This window comes from Silene latifolia, chromosome 4, assembly GCF_048544455.1.
Source record: "Silene latifolia isolate original U9 population chromosome 4, ASM4854445v1, whole genome shotgun sequence".
NCBI classification, from domain to species: domain Eukaryota; kingdom Viridiplantae; phylum Streptophyta; class Magnoliopsida; order Caryophyllales; family Caryophyllaceae; genus Silene; species Silene latifolia.
The window spans coordinates 100590542-100604879 of record NC_133529.1 but is presented as its reverse complement, the minus strand read 5'-3'; the positions used below and the strand labels follow the sequence as shown (position 1 = coordinate 100604879).

General features: G+C 36.4%; 2 protein-coding genes across 3 annotated transcripts; both read left to right on the top strand.

Moving 5' to 3' along the window:
- Positions 1-217: 217 nt before the first annotated feature.
- On the top strand, positions 218-10344 carry LOC141653653 (long chain acyl-CoA synthetase 4). Its single transcript, XM_074461479.1, has 19 exons — positions 218-729; positions 3318-3381; positions 3464-3553; positions 3957-4013; positions 4296-4344; positions 4440-4516; positions 4788-4827; positions 4918-5012; positions 5654-5821; positions 5911-6021; positions 6136-6223; positions 6664-6730; positions 7205-7280; positions 7449-7566; positions 8199-8444; positions 8530-8669; positions 9215-9397; positions 9488-9607; positions 10110-10344. Exons 1-19 carry the CDS (start codon positions 572-574, stop codon positions 10143-10145), a joined length of 1983 nt encoding a protein of 660 aa, XP_074317580.1. The 5' UTR covers positions 218-571; the 3' UTR covers positions 10146-10344.
- Positions 10345-11370: 1026 nt separating this feature from the next.
- Positions 11371-13434, top strand: LOC141652352 (putative protein phosphatase 2C 8). Of its 2 annotated transcripts, none has more exons than XM_074459833.1 (3): positions 11371-12029; positions 12683-12749; positions 12866-13434. In XM_074459833.1, exons 1-3 carry the CDS (start codon positions 11493-11495, stop codon positions 13153-13155), a joined length of 894 nt encoding a protein of 297 aa, XP_074315934.1. In that variant the 5' UTR covers positions 11371-11492; the 3' UTR covers positions 13156-13434. The 2 variants fall into 2 exon arrangements, with proteins under 2 accessions (XP_074315934.1, XP_074315933.1); XM_074459832.1 differs by having other exon boundaries at positions 11374-12029; positions 12683-12776; positions 12866-13218.
- Positions 13435-14338: the final 904 nt, after the last annotated feature.

The window sequence follows — 14338 nt, the reverse complement described above, 5'->3', positions numbered from 1 at the left end:
GATTAATTTTGTGAGAGAATGAGAGTTTTTTTTGTTTCTATGCAAAGGGCATGCTATGGAAAAATAATGAAAAAAAGTCCATGAAAGAGTAAAACTCGTACATGAAAGAGCAACTACGTATTTAAATAGGTCAGTCATTAATCATTATCCTAAAGTATGATGTTGCGGAAAGAAAATTGGAGTCTGCTTAAACACAAGTATCTTCTTATATCGGGTCACCTTTTATTGAACTCATGTAACTGTAAAACGTCTTATAGGAAATAAGTTTCTCTCAATTCGTATAAGCGGTGAATTTCTGAAAAATTTCAATTCACAAACCAAAAAAAAAAAAAAACAATTCAATTAAGTTTTTTTATGTTTGTTCAACTAATGGGGTTACTAATTCTTATATGAGATGGTCTCTAATTAGACTCCGTGCCCAATCCTTTTTAGTGACGTTAACCCATCCCATGGAAAGTGGATGGAAAGTACAAGTCGTGTTTAACAGTACTTAAACTACACAAATCTCAGCCATCCTTAAAAACCCATCCCTTCTACGTTTAGATAGAGAAAGCTCGAAGATTCATCGACAATGGCGGAAACTTCGAAGCGGTTCATTTACGAGATCGAACCGGCCAAGCCTGAAATCGACGGTAAACCGTCGGTCGGACCGGTTTTCCGTAGTATTTTCGCTAAAGACGGTTTTCCTCCGCCTCCTAATGGCATGGACACTTGTTGGGACATCTTTCGGTCTATTTCTCTCTCTTCTTTTTCAAGTTTTCTGCTTTTTTGGTTGAATTTTACCTTTTCTGTTATTCGCGAAGTTGACTTCGATTGTGATTGATTGAGCGATTGCGAAATTGAGGTAGTTCGCAGCGTTAATCTTAAGTGTACGATAATAGTGGCGGAGTCAGGATTTGATATCTTACGGCTAATATATAGATTGAAAGTTTTAGTGATTCGATGTTTTGAAGGTTAATAGTAATTCTTTACGTTTTTATTCTTTTGTGAGAGTTTTAATAAAACGTAAATATGTTGTTGGGTAAGAGAGTGATTTTTTTAAAAATATCGGATTTTTAATTGTTTAGGTGTTGAAAGTCCTTACTAACTTATCATTTTGTTTCGTCAGTGCTGATGATTTGGACGGAGTTTACTACGTATACATACACGCTACAATGTGGAATAATTTTAATTTTATTTTTAAAATTACGGTTTTGAATCAAGATTTATAGTTCAATTTGATACAACTCGAGTAAATTTATTTGTGTATAATGATGTACCTGTACTTAACTTTTAATATAGAATGTGTCGAAAATTTGGTTGGTTTTGTTTCTGTATAAGTTCCTGATTAATGTGCTGGTGTTACTGATTTATTAATTAGTTTGAAGTTCTGAATTATTTGGACGTTGTGCTGTTTGTGAATTAATTTGGAGTCGTCCTCCAACAAAGTCTACTAAAGGCTCCTGTTTTTAAAGTTTTATAGAAAGAGTGGTTACTGGTTAGGTAAATGTTTTCGGGCATATGCTAGCTAAAATATCATCAGCTGTATCTATCATTTATTGCAGTTAGATCCATATTCCACGCTATTGACCATCTCTTTATAAAAGTCTCCTTCTGTTATTGGATATTGTTTGTAAGCAGCATTAATGTTTATACGATATACGTAGTAGTAGTAGTTGTGTAAAATGCTAGGTAGACCGGTATATGTCCGCGAGTTAAGACCTGAATACTTGAATACTAGTCAATTAAGCATTATGTAATATACTCCCTCCATACCAGACAAATGGTAACGTGGTAAAAAATGGGGTTTTTAAGAAAAGAGGGTAAAAGCAGGGGTAAAGAGGGAAAAAAATAGGTGGGGTATGTAATTGTGGGTTTAATTGTGGGTTGATAGATGGGGTATGTAATGGCATTTTGTGTAAATATAAAAAAGGTATAAGGATAACTTGGTAATGTTGTGGGCCAAATAAGGAATGTTACCATTGGTGTGGTACAGCCGTATTAGGTAAGTGTTACCATTGGTCTGGTATGGAGGGAGTATTTGGCAGGCTGCGGAATTGTACTTTATGCAAGACATTAAAGGTCGTGTTACATATTCCATAGTCTGTGATTGAGTTAAGAATCTGCTACATGATACAAGCCAACGTTGATATTTGGTAGGCAGGAATTTAGTTTAAGACTTGAATACAAAATACTCCTTTCAAGTCAATTATGCATTCTGTAAAGTGTTTAGATGAATGGGAATGGATTGAGTAATGACCTGAATACTCGTCCTTGGTTATATTTCAATTCATGCATAATAGCCTTGTATGAGTTGCTAAAACAACAGGACTTACATCATGGCTAAGCATGCCTACCAATTAGCCCTTAGTCTGATGTATATAGCGAAAGTGTGCTTTGTTAATTTGTACACGATCTATCTATTAGGAGTACATTACTGAGTACATACTTCCATTTTAAATGTTGTACTGGTGGACATGCCATGTTGGACATTGACCAGTTTAAGAATTAGTGAAACTCTTCTATCAGTTATGTACATTGTTCCCTGTGGATCCTTGAGCTTATCTGATCATTGTCATGGAATTACTAGTAAATGGGGCCAATGGAGGAACCAAAGAGCATAGTTCCTGTGCTAATGGAGTCAAAGGCTCACTATTTTTGACTTCTGAATACATTGGAATAAAAAACAATTACACACTAATCTATATACAATTCACATATATTTCTAAACTAGCAGTTACTCTACTTTCCTCCCCATTTTCATTTTAGCCCATTTGGACAAAACCTAGTCAGTCAGCATCAAAATAAGTGACGAGCTAATGAAGCAACAAATGGATCTCACTAAATTGGTTGCACTTCTTTAAATTCTGAAATAGTTGATGCAATTAGTAACGTGAATTTTCATATTATCATTCCGAGTCATCCGGAAATAGCCTCTTTGTATAGTTAATACAGGGTTAGGCTTGCGTACATCCGACCTCACTTTACCTCGCCATTTGGCCAAAGCCCTTGAGACACTGAGGTAATGTTGTTATTATAGAGCTAGGAAAAGTGGCGAACAGCATCTTGTTTTACTTATTTAGGCCGTGCCTTACAGCTCCTTCAATGCCTCTTCCGCTGTTTTCGTCCTGTCCTATTAGGTGCAACTGCACCTGGTGAAGTATTAGGTTTTAGCCTCCTAGACACATCTTGACTGCACTTTTGTGTCATTGAGTCTGAATTTCTGGTTGCACAGATTGTATGATTCTGTGCCAGCATATTTAAACTTGACCCCTTCAATTTTCTTTATCAGATAGGAGCTCTATATAATGAAACTAATTACTATGTTTATTGTGCAGTTTGTCTGCGGAGAAATTCCCTGACAATCCGATGCTTGGTCGCCGTGAGGTTGTGGATGGGAAGGTACATGACTGTAGCTTACCTTATAAGTTGTTTTTGTTTATATGATGTGCCAAGCTTCACACTTGCTTCTCTGTGACTGCAGGCTCGTGAATATGTTTGGCTTACTTACAAAGAGGTTTTTGATACTGTAATCAAAGTAGGAAACTCTATTCGTCATTGTGGTGTTAATGAGGTAATGTCTTCAAGAGTTTACCTGTTAAAAGTCTTCTATGTTTTGAGATTTCTCAAGCTTTCTGTGTGCAACTGTGTATGTTTGCATGCTTCCATCTTTTTACTGATAGCCGATAGGTGACAAGATAGACAACCTTCAGCCGTTTTATAATTTTGTGGATTATATTTTTTAACTGAATAAAACCTATGGGAAGTGACCTGTGTGATGTTAGACCTATGGCCTATGAAAATCCTAATGGTAGCTCAATTTGAATTTCATTTGTCCAACAGGAGACTTTAACTTTCAGATATTCTGAATTTAATACATTTCTATTCTTTCGATATTCCTTTTAAGCCCCCATCCACTCCTCCCAAATTGCAGAATTTAGTTTTAGCTTGCGCTATAATATGTATGTTACTGACAGGGAGGGCGTTGCGGTATCTATGGAGCAAATTGTGCAGAATGGGTGATCAGCATGGAGGTATCTTCGTAATCTTCTTCTTCCTCTTATTCCCCTATATACATTTATTTATTTGGTGTTTGCGGAAATTTGGATGACATTTTCATGCCCCCTCTGTACATAATATTAGTTTTACTTTTTGTGTATCATAACGTCTCTGGATTTTCTCTCTTTTTCCATCGTGGCTTCACAAATTGACCTGTTGCACTTGTCGTTCTCTATTTGTTGCCTTGAAATGAATGGATAAATTCATCTCTGAACATTCTTTACTGTTTATAATCTAACAATAGATCAATTTTACAGGCGTGCAATGCCCATGGCCTCTACTGTGTCCCATTGTACGACACACTTGGTACGTTTGTCCCCCTCTTGTTGACCTTGATGCTGCACATTGATTCACACAGTTGTATTCTCCCGACCGGGTTCTCATCTATATTCATAATGCAGGGGCTGGTGCTGTGGAATTTATTATTTCCCATGCAGAAGTAACAATTGCATTTGTTGAAGAAAAAAAGCTCCCTGAGGTGGGCGTTATGTCCTGTCCTGCTCTTTTCTTGCTTGAATTCAATATCTAATACAATTAGTGTTCATCAATAAGGCTTACTAGCTGAGGCTCATATTCACTATACTATTTTATATTGTTATTTTTCTGTTTACCTATGAGAACCTCATTGTATCTATATTGGCTAAATAACAAGGACTTGCTTCAGTTGCTTTTGTTTTCTAAGATTTGATGCAAACATGCAACTCTTTGATTGATGTGAATTTTAATATGTTGCTTACTTGTGGTTTCAGCTTCTCAAAACTCTGCAAAACACCTCAAAATACTTGAAAAGTAAGTGTCTTCTGTTTATCTGTGATTTATATTTGTAGCTCATATAACACTCTCTGTTGCTGATTGGACCGTATGATGGTTTATGTACAGCTTTGGTGAGCTTTGGCAAGGTATCCTCTGATCAGAAAGAGGAAGTTGAAAAATATGGTCTGCAGATATATGATTGGAATGACTTTTTGCAACTGGTATGTTCAACGTTGATTCATTTCCGGTGTCAATTGTATTTATCTTTTTCATACCTTCAGTAGTCTTTATCCTCTGGTAATTTTCTTCATATTATTCAATACAGGTCTTTTATTTAATACAAAAAACATTCATGGCTTAAGAACTTCTTTTGCGTAAAGGCTTTTGCTAAATTAGTAAGGATTTAATGACTAAGGTCAATTCACAGCACCAAGTTATAGCTAGTTACATACGAGGCTCCATGTACTTGTAAATTATTCAGTTATGGGTGGGTTAAGGATGTATCTGTTGTTTTCTATTGCCTGCATGTGTGTTCGATAATTTTTTTGATCTCATTAGTACTTGGTTTAGTTGGCTCACTGAATAACTATCCACACTTCTTGTATTGTGAAGAAACAGTCAGTTGACACAAATGAAACTCAATTTACATTATTGGTCATCTGTGGATAGTATCTTTCTGTTTCAATACATGAGTTGCTTTATATATCGACCCCCTTACCTTGTCATGGACGTGGAGCCTTTGAAACAATGGGGTAGTGTTGTTGTGGTTGTTGTAGGGTCTTTAAGGTGTCTTGCTGTAGTCGTTCTGTACGATGGCCTTGCTATTGTTGTCCACTTTTTCATTTGACTGTTTGTATTCCAGGCAGGTGATACACAGTATGAATTGGTTAAGAAGGACAAAACCGACATTTGCACAATAATGTATACTAGTGGAACAACTGGTGACCCGAAGGGTGTCCTGATATCAAATGAAAGCATTACCACCATGATAGCTGGTGTTATTAGCTTCCTTGAGAATGCCAAGGAAAAGGTGACTTGAATACAATTCGCTGGCATCATAGTCATCAAGTAGGTCTTAATATTACATATTGATTTCTAACTTCTGAAAACATCTTGCAGTTGGAGGTGAATGATGTATATCTGTCTTACTTGCCTCTGGCTCATATATTTGATCGTGTTATTGAGGAGGCCTTTATTTCACATGGTGCGAAAATAGGGTTTTGGAGAGGGGTGAGTGACTGCACATTTTCTTTTTTTAAAGTGATCATCACATGTAGTGGCTTGTTGTTTTGTCTATCCGGAGGATAGTATCTAAGTGCAACTGTTCTTTTCTCTGACTTCCAGGATATCAAATTGTTGCTTGACGATATTGCAGTATTGAAACCAACTGTATTTTGCGCTGTTCCACGTGTATTGGATAGAATTTATTCAGGTACATTATTTTGCTGACTGAGATGTTTATTACCATAATTTACCTGCCATTCCTTGATTAGAGAAGACATTCGTTCTCAAAGTTTAACCAGCTTTTGTATTAGTCATGAACTATTGTATTTAATTCACTCCATTTCTCTGAATTAGCCTCATGGTTGAAAATCCTCCCACAAAATAGCAATGGAGACATTTCAAGTGAAAATCCATGGTTATCGGATTCGCTATGAATACGTCCTTACCGATTCGCGATTCGCTCTTATAGAATATGTGTTATATGTATTTTCAGTAAGTAACATGATAGAATTCGCTTAACGATTCGCGATTTGTAGGGTACCGAGCGAATCCGGTAACCATGAGTGAAATGGAGAGCACAAATTTTATCAGGGGTTTGTTAATGAATTAGTCATTTTCGCAAATGTTTATTTACCGTTTCACTCTCAGGATTGCAAGAGAAACTCCGTGCTGGGGGTATGCTGAAACGTGCACTTTTTGGCTTTGCTTACTCACGGTAAGCACCTTTAAAATAAAAAGTTCGAATGCCTTTTCGTTAGGACAGAGCGCTTTTTTTGTCCACCTTCTAAGTCATATTTAAAATGGGTTTTGAATTTGAGTTTGCTGATACACGTCTTGATTGGCTGATTTAGTTTAGTGTACCTTGCTGCTATTCTTTAGTTTTGGATTATGATGCAACTTTTACTTTGGGTCATTCGGAAACAACTTCTTGCTAACACAACATCTGATACCGCCCAGTGTGCAATTTCCGGGACCCCTTGATGTACTGGGCTAAAGTAGCATTCTCTGATGCAATTACACAATTTTTATATCGAGTCATTCTGCAAAAGCCTTTTGGTGTTGTTAACATAGGGGTATGGTTGTGAACATCAACCCTTCTTACCTCGCTTTAGGTACACCGTGGCAATATTGTTCTACACTGATTTTAACTGTTTGGGTTTTTGATAACAACTGTATTTATGATGTTCAGGAAATTCAATAATATGAAGAAGGGATCCAAGCATTCAGACGCAGCTCCTATGTTTGACAAGATTGTTTTCAACAAAGTATGAACTATATCCAATTATTGGCCACTATCCTATAACATTACTTTATTTACCCTTCTCTATTATTCTTTTAGTGGTTGCTAGACGTGGTCTTCATGTTGCTGCTTCTCTGTTATTTTCCTTAAAAAGTGTGTGCATCTCTTCTCAATTGTATTTTTTTATTCTCAGGTGAAGGAAGCTTTGGGTGGAAAAGTGAGGCTAATACTATCTGGAGCAGCTCCACTTGCTACTCATGTAGAAACATTTCTGCGTGTGGTTGCATGCTGTTATGTTTTACAAGGATATGGTATACTTATTCTTAACATTAGCATTGAGTATTGGAACTCTTTTCTGTACTCTTTACTAAAAATCACTGAAAGACAGTAAGCAGAAAGAAGAATTTAAGACTCCTATACAAGATTTTGGGGGTAAACTTATTTCACGGAACTCAAATAAAGTACCAAATGGATAGCTATTTTCGAGCTTTCAAGTGGCATCGTTTTGTGTTATATTCTCTTTAATCTTTTAATGTGCCACCAGTTTTCCCTTCCTTTTACATCTAGACTCTTTTCGTACTTGTCTATTTCCAAATTATTCCTGTCCTTTCGACTCACTGCCTCTTTACTTATTTATTTATTTGTTTATTTATTCACTTTTTATTTGGGGGTGGAAGGTAGTCATTACTTCGCTTTATAAAAGTGAAATTTTCCATCACCAAAGGCATTGTTCACATTAGAAAACCTACTATTTAGTTTGTCAAGAACCGCAAGACTAACCTGGTCTAAACCGTTTGATTTTTGTTATGCCACCTGTAATAGTACAGAGGTAAAACATTAGTCCATAAACATGGAGATTACATAGACTTTTTAATGAACACACAGATACATCGCTAATGTGGGATATATGTTTGAAGTTTTAAATCCGATAATCTATGTGCAGGTTTGACTGAAACCTGTGCGGGAACGTTTGTTTCTTTACCAAATGAGCTTCAGATGCTTGGTACAGTGGGGCCTCCAGTGCCAAATGTGGATGTATGCCTTGAATCAGTACCTGAAATGGGATATGATGCCCTCTCCAGCGTACCTCGTGGAGAAGTTTGTGTACGGGGGAAAACCCTCTTCTCAGGCTATCACAAGCGTGAAGATCTCACCAAGGAAGTTATGGTTGATGGATGGTTTCACACAGGTTTTTAGTCTTTTTCTAATTGTCTAAGCTTTACTTGATTACACATTATTTTGTAGCACAACTTGCTGATTAATTGTTCGTATAGGTGATGTTGGCGAGTGGCAACCAGATGGAAGCCTGAAAATTATTGATCGTAAAAAGAACATATTTAAGCTTTCACAAGGAGAGTATGTTGCAGTCGAAAACTTGGAGAACATCTTTGGCCTTTGCTCTGCCATTGATGCGGTATGTTTTGGGCATGAAAATATTCTTTTCATACTGGGAGTCTGAGAAGGGGGATGGGGATAAGTGTTGTCTACTTGTTTGTTGCTTGGTGTTTCAACCTGGCCTTTTCTGATGGAGAGGCTTCGTTTTCATCTAGAAATTTCGAGATTCTTTCTAATTTATTCCTTTTCCAACAAGGGTGTGTCTTATGGTTGTGAAAAGACGTAATCACAGCAAGGGGGTAGTGGGCATAAACATGTTAAAAGTCTCCATTTCTGTCCATTAGTGTATTATGCCCTTCATCTCATTTATATTGTCCCCATGTGTCGTTGTTCATCAATCAAATTTCAACTTTGATCAATATTATAATTTGAAAAGATTTGTCATGATAAATCAAACGCGATAAAATTTTCAGTTTACAGTCACAAACATTTGGAAAAATTATTTGTCAAAGTTGACTTCGAACGACCACTTGAGTCTAATGGGGACAATAAATTGGGATGGGAGTAGTATTGTTTGGTTATTATGGCTGTGCGTGCTTGTACTGATGTCTCTTTCAATTTCAGGTATGGGTATATGGGAATAGTTTTCAATCATATCTCGTTGCGGTTGCTAATCCTAACAAGGGTGCACTTGAACGGTGGGCGGAAGCAAATGATATCCACGAGGATTTCGATTCTCTTTGTGTCAACCCTAAGGCCAAGGAATACATACTTGGAGAGCTATCAAAGATTGGAAAAGAGAAAAAGGTGCCATCGACTGTTTCTTCCCTTTCCCCGTTGCTTGTTTGCCTGTTTGTAGGAATATTTGTGTTGTGACATTTATATTGATCTCTACAGCTGAAAGGTTTTGAGATTATCAAAGCTATTCATTTGGATCCAGTTCCCTTTGATATGGAGCGCGACCTTCTCACCCCAACCTATAAGAAAAAGAGGCCCCAAATGCTCAAATATTATCAGGTACCGTCTTCCCTTCCCCCTTAACATAACACCCCCCACTCCCCAACAAATGGTAGATCCACATTAAAGTACATTGGTCTGATGACTTTAGGAAATAGATTTTGTGTGTAATTTTGCCCATTTTTTGTTAAAAAAACTATTGAACTCCGTGATCTATACTTAAAACCAAAATTTCTGTGTCTACCAATGCCTCATGAAAAGCGAAGGGACCTTTGCGAGCGAACATATGACAATAGTTCTGAAACTTATAACACGAAAAATAATTATAGACCAAACCCATTCACTGTATGGCTATGAAAGTTTCAGGGAAGCAGTTTATTTAACTTGTATTTTTGAGCAACACCATTATGTTGCATTGTGGTTTAAGACTTGGGATGAATTTGGCGTTTATAAATATAGGCGAAAGGTGTCTAATTTCGAGTAGAGTTATTACTGGTATGTGAGCTGGGTATACGTTTTAAGTGGATAAGTTTTGCACTGATATTAATCTTTGGCTTTGCAGAATGTCATTGATGAAATGTACAAGACTGTGAGTTAGCCCAAGTGCTTAAACACGATGGTTTCGTTCATTTTGCTGCTTCAACTCAGTTCTCCTCCCTATTCACTCATTCAATCCTGTACATCCTTTCCCTTTCACTCGAAGATTTTATAGGCGGCCAATCCTAATTATATAACTGTGGATTGGGTGTTGTTTTATTTTTATTAATAATTAATAATAATAATTTATTTTGTAACGTTTAACTTAAATTTACCAATTATAGGTTTGGATGACATTTTGCTGTTGGCCAGAGCATTTGTGTTCATTGATTTCTGAGTTCATTGGGTCTGTATCATGGTTGTCCCGATCACATTTAAGGCTAAAACTTCATAATGAACAGAGCATAGCACCTCTTAAAGTCTTTAACTTTACTCCAAAAATGGTATACTTGTCCAATTGCTGAAGAAAAATATGCTTCTTATTTATTTGACACCTTTATTTTTCTGGTAATCATAAATCATCAGTAATTTCATTGTCGACAGGTTTTGAGCCCATCTCATATAATGAATTCAATTTCAGTTATTTTCTCCGTCTCAATCATTTGTTTACACTTTTTATTTTTGAGCGATATTTTAATTGAAAGTAAATAAATCATTGAGACAGAGGGATTATATATACTTCATCCCTTTCATTAGAATTTCAAAGAATTGAAAGAAATACGTATCATTAGTCCTACAAAAGTACAAAGGATTGATATACTCCGTAGTCTTTTACTCTTTAGTCATCCTAGCATGTCATTATTATGATGCACAAGTTACAATGGAGATTGCAATTTTGGAAGGATGTTCAAGTGTCACCAACTCAGCCATACTCAAATTCAATGCAACATGTGTTTATACGCGTGTCACGCACACTTCAAAACAAACTATTGTGTTCTCTTCCTTGTATACGAAATTTGTAGGCTATCACGTATATTTGAGAGTTTATCCAGTATACCTTAAAAATAGCGGCAAGAGGTTCTCTCCTCACTAAGAAAAAAACAAAAAACAAACAAACATCTACCCATGTTACATTCAATTACTTAGTCGAATACTACAGTTTCTGTTTCAATTATTTTTGAACTTTTATGCAAGTATTTTAATTAAAGAAAAATAAATAATTGGAACGAAATGTATTTAGTTTCTGTTTCAATTATTTTTGAACTTTTATGCGAGTATTTTAATTAAAGAAAAATAAATAATTGGAACGGAATGTATTTAGTTTATGTTTAGTACGTACCTGATAAGTATGGCTTAAATACAGTTACGTTGTAGTAGCAAGTCTTTGAAAAGAGACGAGTACATCTATCATCAACTAGACGTTGATACATTAAAAAAAAAACTCTGAAAATATGTAGTGTACGTATCGATGGAAAAGAATGAAGGTAAGATGAGCAACCCACCAACCATCGAACACGGCCTCATCTCCGTCATCGGACGACGGAGATCCATGGAAGACGCTTTTACTGTATACCCTAACCTTGTACGTCTCAAGTGTGATGTACACGAACACAAACACAAACACGAAGACGAACATGAAAATAAAAAGGGTAAGAAACAAGTTGAGACATCCTACGACTTCTTCGCAGTATTCGACGGCCACGGAAGTAATAAGGTATCGGACAGGTGTAAGGAGAGACTCCACCACCTTGTAGCGGATGAGATGACACGTGTCGAACGGGGAGCGGTGGACGTGGACTGGCAGAGTGTAATGGCCAATAGTTTTGCCAGGATGGAAGCTGAGGTGACTGCCACGCTGTCGAGTTTCGGTCGGAAGAAGGTGGGAGCCACTGCATTGGTGGTTGTGGTGGTTGGTACGGCGGAGATTGTGGTCGCGAGTTTTGGTGACTGTCGTGTTGTCTTGTTTCGTGACGATGCTTCTTTGCAATTGTCACGCTGTCCCAAGGTATCAATGTAACCCATTGATTTTATCCATCCGTCTCAGTTATTTGTTTTTATCGTTTTCTATTTTTTGCAAGACGGGAAGAGTTCATCTCGAAAATGTCTTAGAATCAACCAAATTATACGAAAAACACAATAAAAAATGGCGTTTTTCTGTAAGTCACTGTGTATCGTTGACTCTTCTAAGGCCGAAATCTAGGTAACAAGAAATGAATAAAAAAAAAATTGGGTGAAACTCCAAAGTGTTTCAGGTTTAAGCGTCGCCAAAAGCAATTTTGTGGGCGTAAAATGGCATGGGGCTGTGCCTTCTAGAGTTCTAGACTTCGAGCCTGTTACTCCCTAAAAAGGGTGGTTAACCTGGTGTGCGTGATTTGCAGACTATCACGTATACTTGGGGGTTTAACCAGTGCGCATCAAAGATAGCAGCCGTGAGTTCTCTCGTCATCCAAAAACAATGTTAAAAAGGATATAAATAACAAAAAAAAAAATGCTAAAAAGGATATAAATAACAAAAAAAAAAATGTACTCCGTATTACTTTCTCCGTTCCAGTCATTTATAAGTGGGGGTTATTCGTTAACAACTTATTTGATGATTTTGATCCGGTTTTGCCGGAGGTCACGTACATGGTTGAGTCTCTTAGCTTGTTGTGTTTGTAGGTTGAGAGATCAGCTGAACAGGAAAGAACGGAAGCTGGAGGAATTAATCTTAGGGACTTGCTATCAGGTGCGCCTTTAACACCAAGATCAATAGGTAAACATTACTTAATACATTTCACAATTGAAAAATACACAAAATCGAAACAAATAACAAATTTTCACATTATTATGATGAGAGTACAGAGGCAGAAGTAGAGGTATGCAAGAGGAATGGATTAGACGATTTCATAGTGATCGGCACAGACGGGTTATGGGACGTGATTGACAACGACACAGCAGGCGATATGGTTAGGAAATGCTTTAGAGGACAGGTCAGTAAGACGGTATTAGAAGGCGTGGATGGCAACTGTGCTGCTGCAGCCGCGACTATGTTAGCTGAGCTAGCCATTGCTCGTGGTAGCCGTGACAACATTAGTGTCATCGTTGTTCAACTCCGTGCCTTTGATGCCAATTCCAGCTCTTTTACTAAATGAACACACCCAACTTATGTCTATTACTCTCTGAGTCTCATCAGTTTCTTTATGTTAACTTTTTCCTGTACCCGAGAATTTCGAACAAACGAAAAGAAACTGCTGAGACTAAGGCATAAATAAGTACGAAGTATTATGCTAGAAGATATGTAAACCAACAAATGTCTTTTGTCTTCAGTTTGTGTAGATATATATGTGTGTGTGTATGAAGAGGTAGTAATATATGTTTCTAATATCTTAAATGTTACTCTACCCCTTAAATTTCGAGGCAATTTTCCTAAAATTATCCGAGTTAGGCTTTGTCACGAGAGATTTCTCGAATTTTTTTCGACATTTGCCATGACATTATAATAGTTTCACATATTTTGTTTGATTTAGTTGTGCTTATTAACAATACTAGTTTGAATGCCCGTGCGTTGCAACGGGGTAATAAACTTATTTATAACGCAAAAAAAAAAACGTTATAGGGGTTTAATGTTTACATTCTATGTCTAATGATTGGTTTACATATTATTAAAATATCTCTTTCAAAAAAAATAAAAGATTAATATATACTTGGGTTTACTCTTATTTATAATCATATAATCACCCTACCTTATACTAATCTTTCGATGTGGGACAATTCTATTATTTATATGTAATATATTCACCAAACTTTGATTATTTTTCTGATGTGGGACAATTCTACTATTTATACTCAGAATTACACTATCTTTTTTCCACTTAGTTCGACATCCAACCAGATTCCGAATACCGAATACGGACAATTGCTACTCATTATATCTAATAGTTATATTTAAATTTAATAATATGATCAAGTACTCTCCATTAATATTTGTACGTTGTTTTTCTTCAAAAAAAAATTTCATAATTGAGATACGGAAATTTTCCGTGGTACCCCTTAATTTTGTCAGATTTTCCATGTTACCCCTACTTTTAAGAATCTGCCTACGGTACCCTTGAGGTTCCATTTTTTTGCCCATGGTACCCCCTAATGTAAAGGTTATTAAATGAACGTTAAGTTTGATGGCGTGACAATAAAATAACAATTAAAAATTAATTCCCCCTTTATTGTTTTATTGGTACGAATATCTCTCTCTTTTAAATGAAAATTTAATTAACTATATCATTATAATATTAGAAATTTCTCATGGTAACTTTGAACTTTGATAGATTACACATGGTA